Source organism: Centruroides sculpturatus, unplaced genomic scaffold, assembly GCF_000671375.1.
Source record: "Centruroides sculpturatus isolate CEXI.00-Female unplaced genomic scaffold, Cexi_2.0 scaffold673, whole genome shotgun sequence".
In the NCBI taxonomy this organism is placed as follows: Eukaryota; Metazoa; Arthropoda; class Arachnida; order Scorpiones; family Buthidae; genus Centruroides; species Centruroides sculpturatus.
Window position 1 is genome coordinate 405,127 of NW_019385012.1, and position 22,736 is coordinate 427,862.

At 30.4% G+C, this 22,736-nt stretch overlaps 2 protein-coding genes across 2 annotated transcripts in view; both read right to left on the bottom strand.

Annotated features, from left to right (window-relative positions):
- Positions 1 to 9,887, bottom strand: part of LOC111633408 (acyl-CoA synthetase family member 4-like) — a 91,432-nt gene extending 81,545 nt beyond the window's left edge. Inside the window, exons 1-2 of the mRNA XM_023377976.1 lie at positions 9,839 to 9,887; positions 5,453 to 5,578 (exon numbers count right to left, since the gene is read on the bottom strand). Of these exons, the coding sequence (XP_023233744.1) occupies positions 5,453 to 5,566 (114 nt within the window). The 5' untranslated portion in view covers positions 5,567 to 5,578; positions 9,839 to 9,887. The remainder of the gene's footprint in view (positions 1 to 5,452; positions 5,579 to 9,838) is intronic.
- A 376-nt stretch (positions 9,888 to 10,263) lies between these two features.
- LOC111633397 (acyl-CoA synthetase family member 4-like) overlaps positions 10,264 to 22,736 on the bottom strand; it is a 39,347-nt gene continuing 26,874 nt past the window's right edge. The window contains exons 5-9 of the mRNA XM_023377965.1: positions 22,471 to 22,700; positions 22,284 to 22,393; positions 18,719 to 19,105; positions 15,928 to 16,031; positions 10,264 to 10,794 (exon numbers count right to left, since the gene is read on the bottom strand). Coding sequence (XP_023233733.1) covers positions 10,264 to 10,794; positions 15,928 to 16,031; positions 18,719 to 19,105; positions 22,284 to 22,393; positions 22,471 to 22,700 — 1,362 coding nt within the window. The remainder of the gene's footprint in view (positions 10,795 to 15,927; positions 16,032 to 18,718; positions 19,106 to 22,283; positions 22,394 to 22,470; positions 22,701 to 22,736) is intronic.

Sequence of the window (22,736 nt, forward strand, 5' to 3'; positions counted from 1 at the left end):
TGTTCGAATTTGTTCGAATTAAATTCGAACATAAAATTCGAATATTGGTTCGATTATAGAACGATTGTAAACATTCCAGAAACGTTGAAAATAGTTCGTTTGACTTGACGTGAACAGGAGACGTTCAGAAATCAAATCGGGACCATAGAAATAGAAAACGGGTAAGATTGGCTATAATGTAATTATCTTAATCTTCACTATCGTTACTTTTTAAAAACCCAGCGAAGCGGGTCCTTGCAGCTAGATTCTAGATTACTTAGAATAACAGTCTTTTATATATATATAAAAACTATATTACATACAAATGTACGAACAAATGAAAACCCAACAAAGCGGGTCCTTGCAGCAAGTATCAAATAATTTCTGTCTACATTTGATTGTTAGCTTTACACGTAAGCCATCTATTGGAAAAAATTTAACAAAATAATTAATTATAGTAGAGCATCAATTATCCGAAGCAATTCGGGACTGGGGTCGTTTGGATAATCAATTTTTTGGATAACTGATTATGTATGAAAAAATATATTAACCTATCTCATGTTGAAATTCATTCAAATCCTGATGCGTCCTTAAGTACCCTCTCATGGTCATGCCAGTGCTGCCAGCTAAAACATGCACACTTACAAAAATAATATTGGAGTAGTCCAAGACATAGCCAAATATGGCAGTGCCACAGCACTAGTGAAAATTTTAATATGCCAACTGGAACACTTTCAGTTAACTGATGTTTCGGTTGATCAATATTCAGATAATCACTGCTCTACTGTAAATATAATTCTTATCAAAAAAGATATTTTTAAAAACTATATATTATATTCACTAAATTACTGTGACAACAATACAGCACAAAATAGATGCATCATTACTAGTGATGTAACAAATATTCGGTTACTATTCGGTATTCGGCCTATTTTTTGCTATTCGGCCGAATACCGAATATTTAATCACTATTCAGCCGAATACCGAATACCTAAAAACAGGAGTAAGAAATAACAAAAACACAGTAAATTAATCATTTTGGTATTTAGATTTAATGTTATCTGGTTAGTGTTGTTTGTTTATATTTATTTATAACTTATAACANTGCAGGCGCAGCCGTCGTTCCTAAATGCCTACAAACAGCAGCGCACTCCCGTTGCAGAGCAACCGCTATTAATGAACACACCCAAAAACAGTTACCAGTCATGCTGAGATCATCATATAGGATGAATAATCATCTGGTAAAATATTTAATTAAATAATAAATAAGTATTTTATCTATGAAAAAATGAATAATAAATCCGATTTAAATAAGGATTTAACAGCATGTTTTTTCATTTTTGGAACCTAACCTTCCCCTTTTGCACTAGTTCTTTGTTTCGTATAACACGGCAATTTTTTGGAACATAACTCCCGTATTATACGGGGATTACCTGTACAGTGGTACCTCGGGATACGAATGCCCCATCATACGAAATTTTCAGGATATGACATGAAATTCGAACATATTTTTGCTCCACGATACGAACAAAAACTCACCATACGACATTACATTAGTTCGTAGCACCATGTTTTATTCATTTCTGTTCATCGATCTCAGTCCACGTGTTTGCTTTATCATGGAAGGATCTCGCTTGATAAAAGAAATCTTGAAGTATTATCAGAAAGTGACTGATTTTATTGAAAAGAAACATCCCAAAAAGGTTCACGGTGGCCGTATTGCTGCTCAGAGTGATGACATTTGCCTAAGTCATTTTAGAAACATTTTAATAATTTATTTATTTAATTTTAATTATTAATTTACTTAAGAGATGGCACCTAATGCCTACCTCTAATGTCAAATTACTTTATTCTAATCATTTAATTATAGCCTGATATTAGGCGATCGTTTGGTAATTTGCTACTTTTGTTGTTTTATTTTTGCATTAATATAATCTTATATTTTTTAAAATTCAATATTATAACATTAAAATGATAATCCAAATATTAATTGCACTTAGATTTCTGATAAAGTATATAAATATATATATACAGATAAACCATCACTAATCTGGTTCCATCAATATGGCACTAATTTCAGCTAGTATAATTTCAAATTTTCTGAGTCACTGTACCAACCTGCCACTACTATTTAGTGGGACTCAGATTGCCATATGTACAATAATTATGTTTTTTGTACAATAATATCACATTAGATGTAATATATGATAGTACTTGTACAATAATGACAAAATGTGTGATAATTTTACAAAGATTTTCATTTAATGTTTCTTTTTTCTTTATTAATCAACTTGTACTGATTTTCAAAGTATTTTAAGGTAGGATGAGTGCTTAGCTGTTGGGTCAAGTGTATTTTAACCTAATCATTCTATGATCTGGCAAAATCATTAATCTGGCACTCTACAGGTCCCAATGAAACTGGATTAGTGATAGTCAACCTATATTAGATTAAAACTAAGTAACAATATTTCAACCAGAATGGTACAGTTAAAAAATAATGATATAATGGTATAACTTTATAAAGTACTGTTAAAAATAATTGCTATAAATCAATATTTTATAAAACAGGTTTCAGAAATAAAAATAAAGCATCAACAGTTAAACAGTAATAGTTAGTTGCTACTGTATTTTCCATATTAACATCATGTAATATTATTTATGTAACAATCTGCAAACAATTTTCAGTATATAAAATTAAGCACCATAAGGGTACTACTGGATGCAAGGTATTTTTATTTGATACTAGGGTTTCTTTCCCGGGATCCCGTTTTCCCGGGATTCCCGCCGTTTATTCCCTATGAGAAAAATCCCGGGAAATTTTATTTTCCCGAGAAATCTCACATTTGAATAATAATTTATCATGTCAGGTTTTCTTTCTATTATTTATTATACGAAAAGTTGCATCTTGAAGACTCACCTAAGAGAAATTTTGAGGTTTTATGCTGCATATTATTACCTATGTTTTACAAGTCTCTACTTGTTAGTTCATGTAATATCTATGTATTGTATTTGCGCATCATTGAACAACGGAGAACTCGCTGAAAGTAAATATCACTCATCGCACTTTAGTTTATTTTTTATTTTATCTTTAGAAATAAAATAGTACTTTTTTTTTCATAATCATTAAAACTCCCAATGAAACGCTTTATTTTACTTTCATCTTATAATGTAGGAGAACATAAATTAATTGAGCCTAACGGGTCCGTATGGGTGGATTGGCCCTATACTTTTAGTTACTTACTAGAAAATAAATTAAATTATTCAAATTTATGATATTCCAGTATGATCTTTTTTATTCATATAAAATTCTATTTTACTATCTCATCCCGGAATTTCCCAGGATCCCAGGAAAAGAAATTATTTTTCCCGTAATCCCGCTGGAGGCAAATTTCCCGGGAAATGAGAAACCCTATTTGATACTGAAGAAGGCTAAATTTAGGCAAAGAGTTTCAGTTTTTAAATACAGTTTGGTCACCATAGTAATGAAAAGTAGAATATACTATATATGAATTTGTATCATATATCTGATAGTTTTCATTTAACAAATTTTCATTTTATTAGCACTTTATCTGATTGTTGTTACAGAAGAAAAGATTATATTGAATTTCCTACAATGTGATTATTAAACTCTCAAAATTCTTCTAATAATTTACATCTTCTCTTTAATTAACATTATAGATTTGCATTAACCACATCTTTCACTGGTATTTATCTCTCTACTAATGACTGAGACATGATTCCATTTTATGTTTTGTTTTAACAGATAAATTTATAAAAAGATTTTAAGATACAATCTGAACATGCAGAATAATATAACAGCTATTTATAAAAATTTACAAAATACAATTTCACAAATAAGGTTTTAAAACAAATCTACCATTAAGTAAAGAGCTTGCATATAACAATATTATATAGCAGAAGAACATATAAAGGGTCATTGAGGTAAGTTCAGAAAAGTCATTATATAATGAAAAACAATTAAAAATAGAGGAAACAATCAATATATTCTTATAAAACTTGATACAAAAATAGTGCACAACATAAGAAATAAAATTATTCTATGCAGTTTACATCAACTTCCATGACCATCTCTAGCCTTGACCTGAAACAGCTATAGGCATGGCTTGACCTGATCTTTGTCCATGTTCATCATCACTTCTGCAATGGAAGTCTTTAGAGCATCCTTTGTATTGTGATGGATTGTATTTACCTTTGCTTCAACCATACCCCACATGTAGTAGTCAAAGGGATTGCAGTTGGGGTTAGATAGGAGCCACAAGTCTGGAGACCAAAGATTGAGGTTTCAGTTTTCTGTCTTCCTTGTTTTTCTCAGTCAAGAACTGGCAATTCCTGAGAACAAAAGAATGGTATTGCAGGTACTCATGCACTGCTATACTGATTATTGACCTCATCACATACATTTCTTTTGCAAGGGTGGCTCATGCTCCATGCATCATCCCAATTGATTCCTTCAATTTGACTACAAATTCTATACTTCTCTTGCAATCACAATGATTTTTGTAAGTTAATGATTACTTTTACGCGACAGTGAAAGAAGAGCAAGTCACACCTACTTCTCATGTAAATAAACACAGAGTGTTTTATTACTTCATTAAAATCACTCTCTGCTTGATTAAAGTTCAGCCAAATTACAATGTAATGATTTTGTTATACTTGGAGAAATGTTAAACAGTTTATTTTGTTTGATTTAATTATGGTTTTTTTTGGTCTTATGAAATAAGTTGCACAGTTGTCAAACATCAATTACCTAGTTTAAAAATCAACACCACCCAAATTATTACAGAAAACATCAAAGTTTGTGGCTGATTATCTAAACATGAATGTTTTCTATATAAGAAATGAAGCAAAAATGCTTTAAAACTTAAAATATCCTAATAATATTACCTAATAAAGACATTAGTCCTGAAACAGTTATGTAATAAACAAAAATTTTAATAGTTGCAAATTTGAAGGTATTAAATTTTTTTTATCATGCTTTAGTCACAACAAAGCACATAAGAAAAATTGCATTTTTCAAAAATAAATGCATTCGTCTATTTGAAATGAATTGAAATTGGACCAGATATTAAGGAAGAGCAAGAAATATAAGAAAAAGTATTTTATAAATATATATTTATTCTACAATAATACTTTGTCAAATCATGCTAATTACATGCAATGCTATACCCATTTGCCCTCTTTCAATTTTTTCATATCCAGTTAGTTACGTAGAATCTGTGAGATGCCAGCATATTTTTTTGCATAAAAACTAGTCACATAGCATAAACCATATATATTGCATTTTAAATAACTTGAAAAGTTATGAGGCCTCTTTAATTTTTTCAGATTTTACAAAATTTTATGAAAAATCAGTGTTAAAAAAGAGACTAATGGGTGTCCCACAGATGCCACATGACTACCAGACAGTTAAAAATTTTAGAAAATAAAATTTTTTGTAAAAATGAATACTTACAGGATTGACAGATGAAATGGTTCCATCTAAGGATGCTGCAACAACATAATATGGTTCTTTATTTACTACTGGTGATGAAAATATACTCCCATTTCCAATCTTTTCTTTCCACATTATTATTCCAGTCTATAATAGAATATTTTAATTTATATAAAATCTCAGGAAAAGAAATTATTTTTCCCGTAATCCCGCTGGAGGCAAATTTCCCCGGGAATTAGGAAACCCTATTTGATACTGAAGAAGGCTAAATTTAGGCATAGAGTTTCAGTTTTTAAATACAGTTTGGTCACCATAGTAATGAAAAGTAGAATATACTATATATGAATTTGTATCATATATCTGATAGTTTTCATTTAACAAATTTTCATTTTATTAGCACTTTATCTGATTGTTGTTACAGAAGAAAAGATTATATTGAATTTCCTACAATGTGATTATTAAACTCTCAAAATTCTTCTAATAATTTACATCTTCTCTTTAATTAACATTATAGATTTGCATTAACCACATCTTTCACTGGTATTTATCTCTCTACTAATGACTGAGACATGATTCCATTTTATGTTTTGTTTTAACAGATAAATTTATAAAAAGATTTTAAGATACAATCTGAACATGCAGAATAATATAACAGCTATTTATAAAAATTTACAAAATACAATTTCACAAATAAGGTTTTAAAACAAATCTACCATTAAGTAAAGAGCTTGCATATAACAATATTATATAGCAGAAGAACATATAAAGGGTCATTGAGGTAAGTTCAGAAAAGTCATTATATAATGAAAAACAATTAAAAATAGAGGAAACAATCAATATATTCTTATAAAACTTGATACAAAAATAGTGCACAACATAAGAAATAAAATTATTCTATGCAGTTTACATCAACTTCCATGACCATCTCTAGCCTTGACCTGAAACAGCTATAGGCATGGCTTGACCTGATCTTTGTCCATGTTCATCATCACTTCTGCAATGGAAGTCTTTAGAGCATCCTTTGTATTGTGATGGATTGTATTTACCTTTGCTTCAACCATACCCCACATGTAGTAGTCAAAGGGATTGCAGTTGGGGTTAGATAGGAGCCACAAGTCTGGAGACCAAAGATTGAGGTTTCAGTTTTCTGTCTTCCTTGTTTTTCTCAGTCAAGAACTGGCAATTCCTGAGAACAAAAGAATGGTATTGCAGGTACTCATGCACTGCTATACTGATTATTGACCTCATCACATACATTTCTTTTGCANACATTTGGAATTACATAATTTTTTTCTTTATAGCATTTGTATCTATTGAATTTGCAATCAATTTTGCAGCAGCATCAACTATAGCCTTGGCCTTCTGGAAATTGATGACATTCTTGCATATTCTCTAAGCAAAATTTCTGCACCCAGTACATCTCCAACAGAAATGAAGTTTTCTTTACAAACAGTAAACTGGTTTCTGGAATATAATAGATTTAATATGCCATTTTTATACCCAGTTTGTAAAGGATTTTATCTTCAACTGCAAAAACAACATCTAAAATATTTTTTCCATCATTGCAGACTCCATCTACATCTTGTACATGAATCCTTACTGTGTCACCAACATTAGCTGTTGGGTATTTTGAATTTTTTCTGCTTGCATTTTAAGATTAGAAAAAGCCATTTCCTTGTTTTAGACATATTTCTTATTTTGACAAGACTGTCTTGTTTATAAAATCGTACTGCCACTCGTTCTTACCAGCATAGAGGTATGAAGAAGTACATGTCGAGAGTTGATATTTGGCACAGAGTATTAGGTGCCCAAATCATTTGCGCATAAAAAAATCCAGACTCGTAGGTAGTCAGGGGATCGAGAATCGAGTCAAAATAAAATACAAAATGGCAACCCTCTTCTACAAACAGGCAAAACAGCCACCTCACCCCACCGAAGTCAGGTAGGGGAGAGTACCACCCGCAGTCATTCTAAAAAGTGAACTCTGATCTTAGGACTGAATACGTAGTTTCTTCTATGTTAAATAAAATTTGTAATCTAATATTATAAATTTGGGAGTGCTTCAAATATGACGTTAAAACGGTTCTATGTCATTACAAATGGTTTTTTTTTAACATTATCTAGTATAGTAAAATCGTGGGACTGATAAAAATTTGACATTATATTAGGGTTGTCATTACATCCGATGACGTTACAATTGGGTTAAACTGTATATTGTTTGTGCAAAATAAAAAAAATAATTTCAGACGATACAATAGCCATGATTATTGGGAAATTTTCGTTACGCATCGACAAAAATCCAACCCGGGTCAACATGCAACAGAGAGAAATTTTGAAATTGGATAAGTTAATTTAATCAAAAATGCATCGTGGCCGCGGAAGTTTGAACGATTGTGCCCAAAAGCAACGATACCAAAGAAGATTGGAGAATGAGAACAAGACCCACCTTGAGCGTCAAAGTAATTCTGCTTAGTAGATTCTCCAAGACATAGTCTTGGCCCAAATACGGTTTTGCCGTTTTACTTGTTTTCTTCTATTTTCGAATTGACTATTTTTTCTTCATCATTCATCAGCTCTATAGTACTAACATCATCCTAATTTTTGCAAATCAACATGGTTAGACCTTTTTCATGTGACAGGAACATTCTGTTTTCTGACAGATTTCACATAAGTTCAAGTAAATTATGATGATATCTTCCTTGTAATATTTTTTATATTTTGTACTTAATTCCTTTTCCATATGGTTTCTGCTGATATGGTCAATAGCAATATGGATATCATGCAATGTCTGAAATATTTCTTCAGTGTGAATATAATATTTAATCACATTACTTCTTTTACAGGCACAATTAATTTTCCCATTTCTCTAATAGATACAATATCATATCTAGGAACATTTATATTCTTCTGGTAACTTTGAAGTTACTTTGATTTTTGACACTTACTTTTTGTATCATTGTCAAATATGCTGATTTTGTAAAAATGTGACTGTTCTGACTTTTAATACTATTAACTCATTTAATCAGTTGTTGAAGCAGTTATTCATATCATTTAATGATTACTCCATGATCGTTACTTTTTTCAAAGAAGAAAACACTATTTTAAGAGACAAAAGTAAAATTTATGTCTCACACAAAATTAACTACTAGTCGCATAAATTTAAAATATTCAATAGTAAATGCAATTTGCATACACAAATCAACTGCAAGTGCTGATTGACTAGCACAAGTCGAATGATCACTCCTCAAGGTATTATCATCACTTTGCCTGACCAAGTGATAGCAGTATTCATAATGACTGATCAATCTGATAAAAAACCTGAAATTTATTACAGTGCCCAATTTTGTTTGTCATTATTCATAATGACTAGAACATTATGAATAATGCCCATATCACTTAGTCTATAACATATACAATCATAAAAATTACTGTGATCATTACAAAATACAAAAAGATCAAATAAATTATCATTCCCAAACCTAGAAATTTCCTTCAATATCCCAATTCTAAAATCCAACAATTAGAAGAAATAAAAACTAAATAAATGAAACAAATAAAAAAACAACAAAATAATAAAATAATTAACTGATACACTAGTCAAAGTCATAAATTACACAATAAATTATACAATATGATTTGAGAGATCAATGCTTCATCCTTCAATTGCATGACTAATAAAAGTCTGCTATTAACTTAAAAAAGCCTCAACAAAAAATGCACTCAATCATAAGTATAAACTTTAGTTAGTTCCAGAAATTTCAGAATCTTGCCCATAATACAAACTACAATATTTATTTACAATAATAAAATTTGGAATTGGTTATTAATTATTGTACTTTGTATTAAGGGCAGAGTTCTGAAATTTGTATATTAATTATATCGGTTTTTTACATATATCAATTGTAATTGATATATTTAAAAACACTTGATTAACAGAAACAGCATTTGTTCACACAAAATAAAGTCTTTTTAAAAAAATTGCTGGGACGAAATTACTTTAATAGAAAAAATTATATTTCTTGAGTCTATACATACAAAATGAGTCAATTTCTTTTGGTTCCTTCACACGCTGTTGAGGCAATAACGATTCCTCAGCAGAGTCGACCTTTTATTGTAGGCTACTTATCAGCCATACAATGCAAAAAAGTTAAAACAGTCCTCTAGCAGTGGCACAAAGATAAAATTAATAAATACATTTTTTAAAAATTTCTCAAAAAATATAATTTTTTCTGTTAAAATAAAGTCTACCATAACAATAGTCTAAAAAAATCTGGCTTTTAAATATTTTGTTAATAAAATTAAAAACTTTATTAACAAAATAAAATATTTTGTTAATAAAGTTTGTTAATATGCAAACTTCCTATTTCACTGTTTCTCACAATAGTTTAAATAAAGTAAAACACTTACATTTATGTCAATTGCATAGAGATATTTATCATGAGAACCACAGTATAAAACATTTNAACATAATGTTAAATTTACAGTATGACAAATCACAACTCCTTCAGCAAATTTTATGGACTAATGTATAACAGTTAAAATGTGCACCACTGGGCAAAGCATAGTCCAAGATACAAGTAACATATACAATATAAAGCACATTTTGCCATAAATATTTCATGTGGAATTTCGGATAAGCAGCTTCTTGGTTTTGTGTTTATTGATGGCACCCTAAATAGTTACAGATATCTGAACATCCTAAACATGGCAATGAAAAATGATGATAGTTTTATAACTTGTCATTGGTGCAACTAAAGTAGGTTTGATACCAGTACAATGGTGTACCACCTCATTTCCAGAAAGCATTTATCAGTGGCTCACATTATTAAAAGCTATTTGCAGTACCTTAGATCTTTTATAACAAGAGGTGATGCATCAATACATTTTTCTAAATCATAATTCCAAATGCATTTTAAAGAAGCAGAATTAAAATTTTCTTTGTTTGATAAATTTAGAGTATTTGAACATAATAAACAAACACATCTTTTTACAATTCCACGTCTACTAAAAACATGAAAACATGATCTTGCTTCATTTTTAACATACATTTTTGGATGAGTGTTTTTTTCATCTAAGTCTTTAATTCCTTCAGGAAGATTATTTATTTTTGATCTTTTAATTATTCCTAAATCAGTATTCTCATTTACTGGTAATATTCTTTTTCCTTCATCATTAAACCCAATTAAATAGTTTAAAACATCTTGCAGTGAACAATTAAGCAATTTTTCAATTAGTAATGGGTAATCATTTCCAATATACCATTCTATTTCTTTTGATAATTGAACAGCTCCAATTGAATCTCCACCATCATAAATGAATTGATGATTTTCAGTTTCATTAATAGAAGTAAGTCCTGTATATTTCTACAGAAAATATAAAATGTATGTCAATTAATTCAATATTCATCTATTATTAAAATTATTACTACAAAACATTTTTTTTAATTTTATATAAATTTTATAAACAATAATACATTTTAAAATTAAAAAAAACTAGATACTGTATTTAAAGATTAAGTTAGGAAAAGATAGAAAAAATAGGGCAGCATTTATGGTCGGCGCTTTTGGGCGTATTTTAAATAATTGTTTACTCTTTTGCAGATGCTTACCACCAGGAGGTGTAAATTAACTATTTAAGTGATCGATTTAGTGTTTGAGAGTTGGCAGCATTTATGGTCAGCGCTTTTGGGCGTATTTTAAATAATTGTTTACTCTTTTGCAGGTAAGCTCACTGGTTTGTTTCGTCATGTCTAAAAGGAAGACTTATTCACCTGTAAGTCAGTCGGATAGTAGATCTAAGATTTTTCATTCTGACCCATTGGAGGAGACGAGTATCTTGGAGTTACTTCAAGGAGAATTTGATATTAAGGATGGGATATCGTTACTTATTCAGCTAAATTTAAAGCAGAATAAGAAATTGGAAGGAATGATTGCTAGGATTGATAGAATCTACTCCTGGGTAGAAAATTTGGACGAAGCTATTGTTAATATAGAAACTAGATTAGAAGATTTAGAGAAAAAATTTACATACGATACCGGTAANATGTAAGGCGTTGACTGCACTCAGACAAAAGTGTTATGGTGAAGATTGTTTTTCGGTTCAAGCATATAAACGGTTGCTGCAGGACTGGGATAATTATTATTGTATTTATAGTTTTGTAACTAAGTTAAATGATTGACTATTTATTTGTTAAGATTAAGAAACTTTTCCTTTTCAGATGCTTACCACCAGGAGGTGTAAATTAACTATTTAAGTGATCGATTTAGTGTTTGAGAGTTGGCAACATTTATGGTCGGCGCTTTTGGGCATATTTTAAATAATTGTTTACTCTTTTGCAGGTAATGGCTTGCTTTTTTCTTTTCTTTTATTTATTATATTTTGTTTATGCCAACCATTTGCTGCCATTTTTTCATTTGTCTTATTTATGTATTTTATTTATAAGAATATAAATGCTATTATTGTTTCGGATGATATTAACCTGGTGTTGTCTTGTAGTTTNTGCTTTTTTCTTTTCTTTTATTTATTATATTTTGTTTATGCCAACCATTTGCTGCCATTTTTTCATTTGTCTTATTTATGTATTTTATTTATAAGAATATAAATGCTATTATTGTTTCGGATGATATTAACCTGGTGTTGTTTTGTAGTTTTTCTTTTCAGTCTAATTGTCACGTGTTATATTCTTGTATTAATTTGTTTTTTTTTTTTGTAGTGTTATTTACTACAGTTTGTAATTTCAGTTATAAGAGCCCGTACATACAGGGCTTTCCCTTGTACTAAATAAATAAATAAATAAATAAATAAAGATAGAAAAAATATAAGAGGAAAAAAATAAACAATTTTTTAATCAGAATTACATAAATTTTAATTAGACTCAAAGTAATGAGATAATTATTAAATCAGACAAGATAATTCTAATTTAATTCTTATGCTGCATTATTGCTTTAAATCTTTCATCATCAGGATGATTTTGGATAAAAATAACCATTTTTAATTATTGTTTGATTGTATTAAGAGTCTTTTAATATATAATTAGTATACAATATAAAAAATATTTTTGAAGTATTCATTGTACGAGTCATTTAGATTTTACAAATACATGTGCTGGGCTGTGAACGGTTTACGTATTTGTAAAATCTAAGTGATTCGTACAACATGGAATTCATATAAAATGGAATAATCAACAGTGTTGTAGGGGGGTCGACTGTACACAGTTAGGGTACATCATGAGAATGCACACTAAAAAGGAATTTTTTGAAATTCCCTCCCCCCAGCAAGAGAAATGTTAACAATGGAAGTGTTAAGAGAAAGCGACATGCAAGATTTACAGGTGCAGATGCAGTTTTTGCAGGAAATTGAACATATTTTTAGACCTATCTAAAAATTTTCTAATTAGTCTGGAAACAGGAGGACCTAATTCTTGCATTCTGTGAAAATGGACGAGATTGGCTATAATGTAATAATCGTAATCTTTGCTATCATTACTTTTTGCCTGAGCAATGCCGGGCTTATCTGCTAGTTTTCTAATAAAGCTTTTTTGGAAGAAATGTCTGTAATTTAAACTCTAACATTAAAAATTTGAGATATTGCATTAGAAAAAAAAGAAGGTGAATGCAACAGTAATTTTTTAAAATAAACTAAAATTAATTGTCATAAGTTATGTAAGATAAAATACAGCATGATATTCAGATTTGTTTATAAACATAAGTACTATTACTAATAAAAATAATATACAGATATAAGAGAGGTTGAGGCGCACGTTTTAAACGTGTAAACGTGTACGTGTGACGTTCGGCGCCGCTTTCCCATAAGCCTAAAAGTTTGACAATGGTGTTTGGATAGTCGGTGGAATCACGCTCGACATTCCAAACACCATCGTCAAACTTTTAGGCTTACGGGAAAGCGGCGCCAAACGTCACACGTACACGTTTACACGTTTAAAACGTGCGCCTCAACCTCTCTATAATCAATAAAAAAACTGTAATTATAAAATACATTTAAAATGAGAATTATTAAATACATAAAGATTACATAAGAGTAAAAGCTATTATGTTCATCGCTTTTCTAATTTCAATATTGTATAATTTTGTTATAAACACTCACATATGCAGGGTGTCTACTTAAACATCTATCCAAGGACAAAATCTAATTTTTCCAGTATTAGTTAGCTTAGATTAGGTTAGATTGTAGACTGCAACAGACACAAATACATTGGATATTACATTGCCATGACATATATCCATTCCATTGCTATCTGCAACCAGCACAATATGAAGAGAATACTGCACAGTGATTTGAAGGGTAAAACATAATGTTAAATTTACAGTATGACAAATCACAACTCCTTCAGCAAATTTTATGGACTAATGTATAACAGTTAAAATGTGCACCACTGGGCAAAGCATAGTCCAAGATACAAGTAACATATACAATATAAAGCACATTTTGCCATAAATATTTCATGTGGAATTTCGGATAAGCAGCTTCTTGGTTTTGTGTTTATTGATGGCACCCTAAATAGTTACAGATATCTGAACATCCTAAACATGGCAATGAAAAATGATGATAGTTTTATAACTTGTCATTGGTGCAACTAAAGTAGGTTTGATACCAGTACAATGGTGTACCACCTCATTTCCAGAAAGCATTTATCAGTGGCTCACAGAACAGTTTGACAACTACCAGATAGGACAACACAGCCCAGTTCACCAACAACACCAATGTTGATGAACTAGAAAGATGCATACTGGCCTGTGAAATGATGACATCAGCAATGCTACATGCCATCTATAATGCCACAGTCAATCATCTGTATATTTTTATTGCCTCTGAAGGTGGTAATTTTGAATATGTTCTCTAACAAAGTTCATATTTTTGTATTAATGTCTGCAATATTGTCTTTATCCTTTACAGTTAGAGATTACAGTGGAACCCTCTTAATCCAAATTTCCAGTTTATCTGGATAAGAAAGACATATGATAAACCTATATACACAAAAAATAATCAAAAAACTAACTTTGTAAATAGTACATTCTTGCCTGAGTATAATGTTGCAGCTGTAAGAATACTGTTTTCCCTTGGTTCAATGCTACTTTTGAACACCTGCAACTTTATAACCAAGGATCTGGTAACAGAAAAAATACAGTACAGTATATCACAATTACTTCAATTCAAATTAATCCGAGGTTTCTCTATGGGCAATGCTAAAAACATCTCTTTTGACCTTGAATAAATGTTTAAATAGACACCATGTATGTTATATAATCAAATGAAAAGTTTACTTAGAAGATAGCCTTGGAAAGTGCCTGAAACCAATGATATCTGAGTGATTCATCACATGTCATTGACTCTTAAGTGTAATGTCATCTTATTAATTTTTTTTAGTAAGTGTTGTGATAACTGGAATGCTTTACACTAAAGAACATAAAATTTTCATAATGGAAAGTTACATAAAAAAAGTTACTGAAAATTACAATGATAGTTTATGTGAAAATATCCTAAATCATTTGTATTTACAGATTAGTAATAATAATCTATAAATCTGTAATAATAATAATAATCTGTATTTATTATTATTATTACATATTCACAAGACAGCACAAAATCTCCATGGCATTTATCTTTTTATTATTATAGTCTTTTTCATAGAGTTATGAAGAAATAAAATTTAAATGTTTATCAAGACATTCAGAAGTGTAGTAATAAACTTGGTCAGCTCCCATGTTGACAAGTCTACTCTTTGCAAGTAAATTTTACATTTGATCATTCTATATAAGTACAGTAGAGCATCAATTATCCGACCCCCTGATTAACTGTCACATCAGTTAACCGACCGTTCTAGTCGGCAAATTTCAAATGTCCGCTAGTGATGTGGCATTACAATATTTGGCTATATTTTGGCTACTTTAATATTATTTTTGTTAAATATTTGTGTGTTTTAGCTGGCATAAACGGCTCAACCATTGAAGGGAGGCCAATATTTAAACAGGACTTAATTTTCTAATTATGAGTGGTTGTTTGTTTTGTGAGCAATAAAATAATTTAAAAATAATTTTTAACGATACAATAGCAATGATTATTATTTAAAAAAAAAAAATTTGTTAGGCTAAACATCTATGAAAATTCAACGCGAAGTTGGTTAATAGCAATATACTAATAAACTAATTACATGGGATATACTAATATCCTAATATACTATACTAATAATGTATTTTTTTCCTTCTTTTCGATTATCCGATTTTTCAGTTATCCGACCAACCCGAGTTCCCAATTGAGTCGGATAATCGATGCTCTACTGTATTGTTATTACTGATGCAAGATACATAAAATTAATTTTTCAGATCCAGTTTAAAAATAAAGACAGTATTAAGTGAAAACAAAATATAAGTACTTATTTTAATAAATCACATTACATTTATAAACAATATAAAGTAATACATAATTTTATATATACTGTATAAATCAAAAGTCACTCTGATAAAAATACAGAAACATACTTTCCATAGTGTCAATAATTCTTCATGAATATTAAAATCTTCCATATTTTTCCTCTTCCTTTTACATTTACCATAATTTATTAGCACTTCATAATCTAATTTTCCTACAATACATTTTTTACTGATTTTAATAATCAAAAATTAAAATTAAATGTTATAAGTTTAACACTATTTTGCTACATTATAAAACTAAAAAGATAGAATTGCAATAGTTATTTTTATTTCAAATTAAAATTAAAGATTCTTTTACTATTTACAAGCATATAAGTACAGTATTTTGAAAATACTTATATTTTAATTATGTTATTATATAAATAATACGTTTTATCTAAAAAAAAATAACAATTAAAATTAGTTTATAATTCATGTAGTTTATTTATTTCTTTTAACCATTATTTTTTGGTAATCACAGCTAGTACATAATATACAGTGTTGCCCAGAGATCAGTTAATTAAGATATAATTTATCTTGGTCCAACCTGTACATACTAAACAAAAATCATGAAAAAATAATAATAATAATAGAAAAAGTATATACAGTAGACCCCCTATAAAATGGGTTCCTATAGTTCGGATTCCTATATGACAGTGAAAAAATTGCGACAGTATTCGTATAAACATGCTAAAAAAAACTCGTATAATTTGGTAAAATATCATCGCTGACTCGTGTCGCAACAGGATTGGTCAAATCTAGACCAATAGCAGATATTGTACAAACCGTTGAGTTTAAACAAGCAGCAAACCTACTAAAAACCATTTATTATTTAACATCCATAAAAATTATATTTATATTAATGATGTCTCCAAAGTTCAGCAAATTTTTCACAAAAAAAAAAAATAATTTATCAGGAAGCATGCGAGCGCCATTCAATGATAAGCTCCACAATGAAAACAAGCTTAAGCAATGGCATCATCAAACAGTGCACACTCAGTAAGTAATCCTACAATTTTTTGTTTATAGCATAGTTTATATGGATTATTCCCAAAAAATTATACGTGTTTTGGAAATGTTGAGTCAAATTAGTCTAGAATCAATTAATTTTATGGAAGAAACCTTTCAAACAGCCATAGTCCGTAAACTGCATACGTGCCTGGCTGTGACTGGCTCATGTATTTAAAGGACTAGTAGAAAATGGATTCATAAAAACCAGAACATATTTACCATGTTATAGGGGGTCGACTGTATTCAATTTATTTATATTCTATAATATTGCAAATATAATTCTAATTGAATACCAATTATATTTTTATAGACATCTTATGCAAAATCTTTCACAATAATCATACAGAATGTATTAATACATAAAATCTGATAACACTTTCCTTAACTTGGTGCATAAATATTATATCAATATCACTTTTCTATGCATATCACGTGAAAGAAACTGGATGTTCTGTCATTCACCTGCAGCTGTAATTGGTATTACAGTACTTGCTAATATAGTGACCTCCATGATGAGAAAGGTTTCTTTATATTAGAGTTTGATCAAATCAAGCCTGCTACAAGATGTTAGATGAAAACTTCAGACTGCCTAGGATAAACAGGCATCAAGCTGGGTAAAATTTACAGCATAAGAAATTTGTAACACAAATTACTTGGTCCATGAAACAGGAATAACATCCAGATATGAGTGAAGAGAATGTGAAATGAGTCACACACACATTCACAAGGAGCTCAACAAAATCAATGTGTAGAGTTGCGTATATTATGATGACAGTGTAAAAGGTTCTGCATAAGATGTCTATAAAACTACATAAATTGTAGTTGCTGTCCATGTTAAAATTAAATGATAAATAAGTATTGATACTTTCAATGTTTCTAGAGAAAGAAGATAACAACTGTATGAACTGCTTAATTTTCAGTGATGAAGCAATATTTCACACAAGTGGGATAGTCAATAGGCACAACTGCCTGTTGAATATCCTATTTATGTAAAATTTTGGTTAAACTTGGAGTACCCAGAAATCTCACAAAATTATTCAAATGAATGTAATTTGCTGGAGATGAACACTTTTTGCACATTGTCATGCCAAAACTTTACTGATTTTTTCTCCCTACTGAGAGTACTGCTACTGGACATGTTGCAGTAATGGCTATTGCCTCAAATGAAGTAAGTCATTAGTCCTATCCAATTTCCATTTCTTTATACCTGATCACCAAGCTGCCTTAGCACTAGCTGTGATGTGCTACAAAAAAAATGGAATGGCTGTTTCCCAAAATGGCTATCAAGGTCACTGGATATAACTCCATTGACTTTTTCCTGTGGGCTACATAAAGAATTGTTTGTATGTACCACCTTGTCATGTGATGTAGAAAAACTCAAGCAGAAGATTCAAGTTGCTACTGCCATGATCTTAAAACATAATGCAAGAATTAGACTAACAGGTAGAACATTTGCCAAGTCACACATGATTCCTATATGAAATCTTTGTGATGTGAAACAAACTTTCAGAATTTCTCTTCAAAATGTTATAGATATAAAAGTGGTATCATATATCATTTGTAATCCTTGTGTAATAAATTAAGGAAAGTGTTACCAGACTTTATACAAACCCTATAGAGACAAGAAGATGATCTATTTATTCTTTAATATAAATACACACATAATGAAGAAATGTTTTAAAAACTATTAATAACAAAAAATAGTTCTGAGAACATTTAATATTTTTGATGGTTTCAAAACTTCTTAAAAAACTCAACCCATACTTTTTTTATATATAAAATATCAAAAGAAATAAGTATGATTCTATTTCTAATAAATTATAATAAAATTACAAAATAAATTACTTACCATGAGTTGTTTGTGGAAAAGAATAAATAACTTGAACAACAAATGGAATAATCGCCGACTGCTCAGTTTTAAAAATTTTGAAAATTTCCATTTCAATCTGATTCAGTTCTTTCTGTTTATCTACAGGAATTATGAAGACATAAAGCAGTTTTTCTTCTTTGTGGTAAAAAGTTGAACAACAATTTACAAAAGGCAATTTCCTAACATTGTTTTCAATAAATGCAATATCTATTTTCTTTCCATTGTGTTTCACTACAGAATCTTTCCGTTTTATAAAAAATAAATCACCATTTTCTTTTTTGTACACCCAATCTCCTGTTGCTCTCATTTGTTTGTTTATATTTTTTATCTGAATTTCTTCATTAATGAAACACTGACGAGCACCTCCTAAAATTAATATTTTTAATATATGAGTAACTAACAAAAGTATATTGTAAATATATATTATAACAACACCAGTACAACATATTGCTATTATCAGAGGTAATAATTATAAATACAATTTAGTCCTTTATTTCATAAATTCAAAGATGATATTTATTTTTATATATCAGTGCCTGAAAATTGAAGTATCACTATCAAATCACTGATTAAAACTCAATTAAAAATAATACTTTTGCTGCTGAGTTATGTAATTTTGCATCATATGACCTTTGTTATAGCATGCTGACAATGCAATTTATTATACTCTCACCTTTTGAAAATAAAAACTGACGCAAAACTTAACAAGTGCCTGCCCAACAGTCTCACGAATACTATAAAAGAATTGTTTTTGTCAGAAAAATAAAAGGCTGGAATTACAAGGGAGAGTTTCAAAGTGCATAGAAATACTATCTGATTAGTAAATACCAGGTTGTGCATCAATGCCAATGTCTCCTACACACCAAAAAGTTTTGAATTGTTGCCTGAAGAGAAGGGAAGACCAATCTGTAATTTATTTTATGTTGCTTCTTCTTGTGTTCGTTTTGTGAGGTGTTTGTTATCCGAATATGTGTTTGTTATCTGAATTGTTCGTAGTCTGAAATGTTCAGTAACCGATCACCCACTGTGTATGTGTGAGTGAGGAAAAGATTTTACCAATAAACACAAAGAAATAACAACGAAATTATTTATTCACTGTGTACAACTTTCACTAAGTATTAATACAAGTTTGTCACAGCATATCACAACCTTCTCTAAACTCCATGCCCAAAACTTAATACCTCTTTCTCTAAACTGTTGCCAGCCCTCCTCTGTGGTTATCTTCTTGTGCCACACATATAAATAATTTTCACCACTTTCTAAAATTTGTCATATTATTCTACCTCTTCCCAAATTAATTTAATATAAAAATGGAGATCTTCTTGCATCTTCTTCAAATTAGAATTGAAAAAATATTGATATGCTTTGTGTACAAGTATTACTAATTTCATCAAGTACTCAATCATAATTCTCCAATGATGTATTTAAATCCACAATCAAAACAAAAGAACAACATTGTTTTGATCTATACACACATATACAGAAATATATTATATTTACAATATATATATATATATATATACACACACATTACAAATAACAAAATAAAAGTACATATGTACTCATTTTAAATTATTAAATGGATTGTATTCTGTTGTTCAAAGAACTGTAGATAATATTTTAATATTTAAATTGGCTGCTATGCAAATTTTTGTACAGTAGAACCTCGAAAACTCGGCCTAATGTGGACCGAAGGGTGGCCGAGTTTGTGAAAATGCCGGGTTATCGAGAATGGGGTTAAAAAAAATAAGTACGAGTGTTTCCTCAGAAAATACTGTACTGTACTTGTATGTATTGTTTACTTGAGAATATAACAGAGAATAAACTGCCCAAATACCCTTAAACAAAGGAAAACTACGTACTTTATGAAAGCATAGAGCCTTTACTACATGAAAATGAAAATTAATGAATACACTGTGTACAGTAATTTACCTGATAAGACAGACCTCAGAAAAATACTTTATGAGAGCTTTTATACTTTTATAAAGCTGTCTATAATGAAAATTAATTAACTAAGGATTTTTTTGACCTGCCAGGGTGTGGCCGAGTTATCCGGAGTGCCGGGTTATCGAGAGCCAAGTTTTCGAGGTTCTACTGTATTATCAATGTTAAAATATTTAATACAAATTCATTGCCATAAAAATTAGCATACCAAGAAAAAATTGTCATATCACTGCAAAACTTGGCATGCAGATAAGTCTTAAACAGATATAGAGATGATTAGAGTTATAGCATAAAGGTTCATTGCATAATGCCAGCATAGGGCATTAAAGTGCATCATCCCCTTGGCCTATAAAAAATTGTGCAAAGGCATCATGTCTGTAGTTTACCTCTTGCAGAGGGACAATGTATCACTAGAGATGCCTTTACATCACAATCAAAAATCATATGAACAACTAACCAAGTTTGAGAGGTAAAGGATCATTAGGTTGAAAGAAGCTGGAAGGTCATCTAACCAAATAGCCTGTCACCTAGGCCATTCTGACAATACTGCGAGGTTTTGGGGTTAGTGAATGAAAGAAAGCTCACAAATATGGCACCCAGACTCAGGATGCTCTCAGCAGATCACTAGCTGAGAAGACCACCTGGTCTTCCAACAAGAATGTACACAGCCAATTGTATCATTGTCCACCATCCAGACACAGGTGGTGACATCATTACAGGTCCCTGTGCTTGTCCACACCATTTTAAGGTACCTGGGTAAGGAGCATTTGGTATCACATTATGTGATACCAAATGCTCCTTACCCAGGTACCTTATGTGTGCTGCCATTTACTTTCATTTTGCATGGTGTCACTCCCAACAGGACTGGACCACAATGAAATAGAACTGGGTCATCTACAGCTATGAATCCAGATTCAATTTGGGCACTGATCACAGCTGTGTTTGCATCTAGAGGCTCCATGGTAAATGCCTCAATCCTGCCTATACTTTGGAGCAGCACATCCCACAGCTGATGTGATGGTCTGGGGTGCCATCACATACAACAGCTGGTCATCTCTAGTAGTGATTCAAAGGACCATAACAGCCCAGTGGTATGTTAGTGACACCATGCAGCCACATGTGTTGCCTATCATAGCAGGCTCCCAAGAGCCATTTTCAAACAGTGTAATGCTCAACCACACAAGAGTGTCACAGGACTACCTCCACCACATTGCCACACTTTCCTGGCCTGCCCGGTCCCAATTTGTCACCAATTGAACAATGTCTGGGATCACTTGGGATGCCAAGTTGGATAGACTATGAGTCTGGCTGATCTAGAAGACCACTTACAGCAATTGTGAACTGAGATGCCACAGGACACCATATGGCACCTGTATGCCTCCGTGCCCACACATATTACATCAAGTATTTACACTACAGGTAACCCAACAGCATACTAGAACCTCCTTTCATTTGTAGTTTTTCTTGCAATAAATAAGTTCAAATGTTGCTGCACTAATTTTTATGGCAATGAGTGTACAGTACATCAAATTTATCTATTTACTGTAAATAAAATTTTAAATATTACTTAATTTTACACAGAACTGAAATAACAACTTACCTATATATAATTCTCCTTCTCCATAATCTATTTTTAAATTTTCTTCATTTAATACTTGAACTTCAGTATCAACAAGGCATTCTCCCAGTTGAGTAACTTTGTTTATACACCTAAACATTGAAATACAACTTACATAAAGCATTTAAAATTATTATTAAACAAAGAGCAATAATTTCTATAATCTCACATTAAATCTTCAGGCAAAATTTCACAATATGTTGACCAGCATGATACTTCAGTGATCCCATATAAATTAAAAAATCTAGTTGAGTTATTTTTGGATTTCCACTTATTAATACTACTAGGTAAAGGGCATTCTTCTCCACCAAATGCAAGAATACGAAGTAATGATGATTCTGATAAAATTGATTCTTTTAAAACTTCTATTCCAAAATTGCTCACTAATGTTGGAGTAGCCTGAAATATTAATAACTTATAAAAATATTATATTTA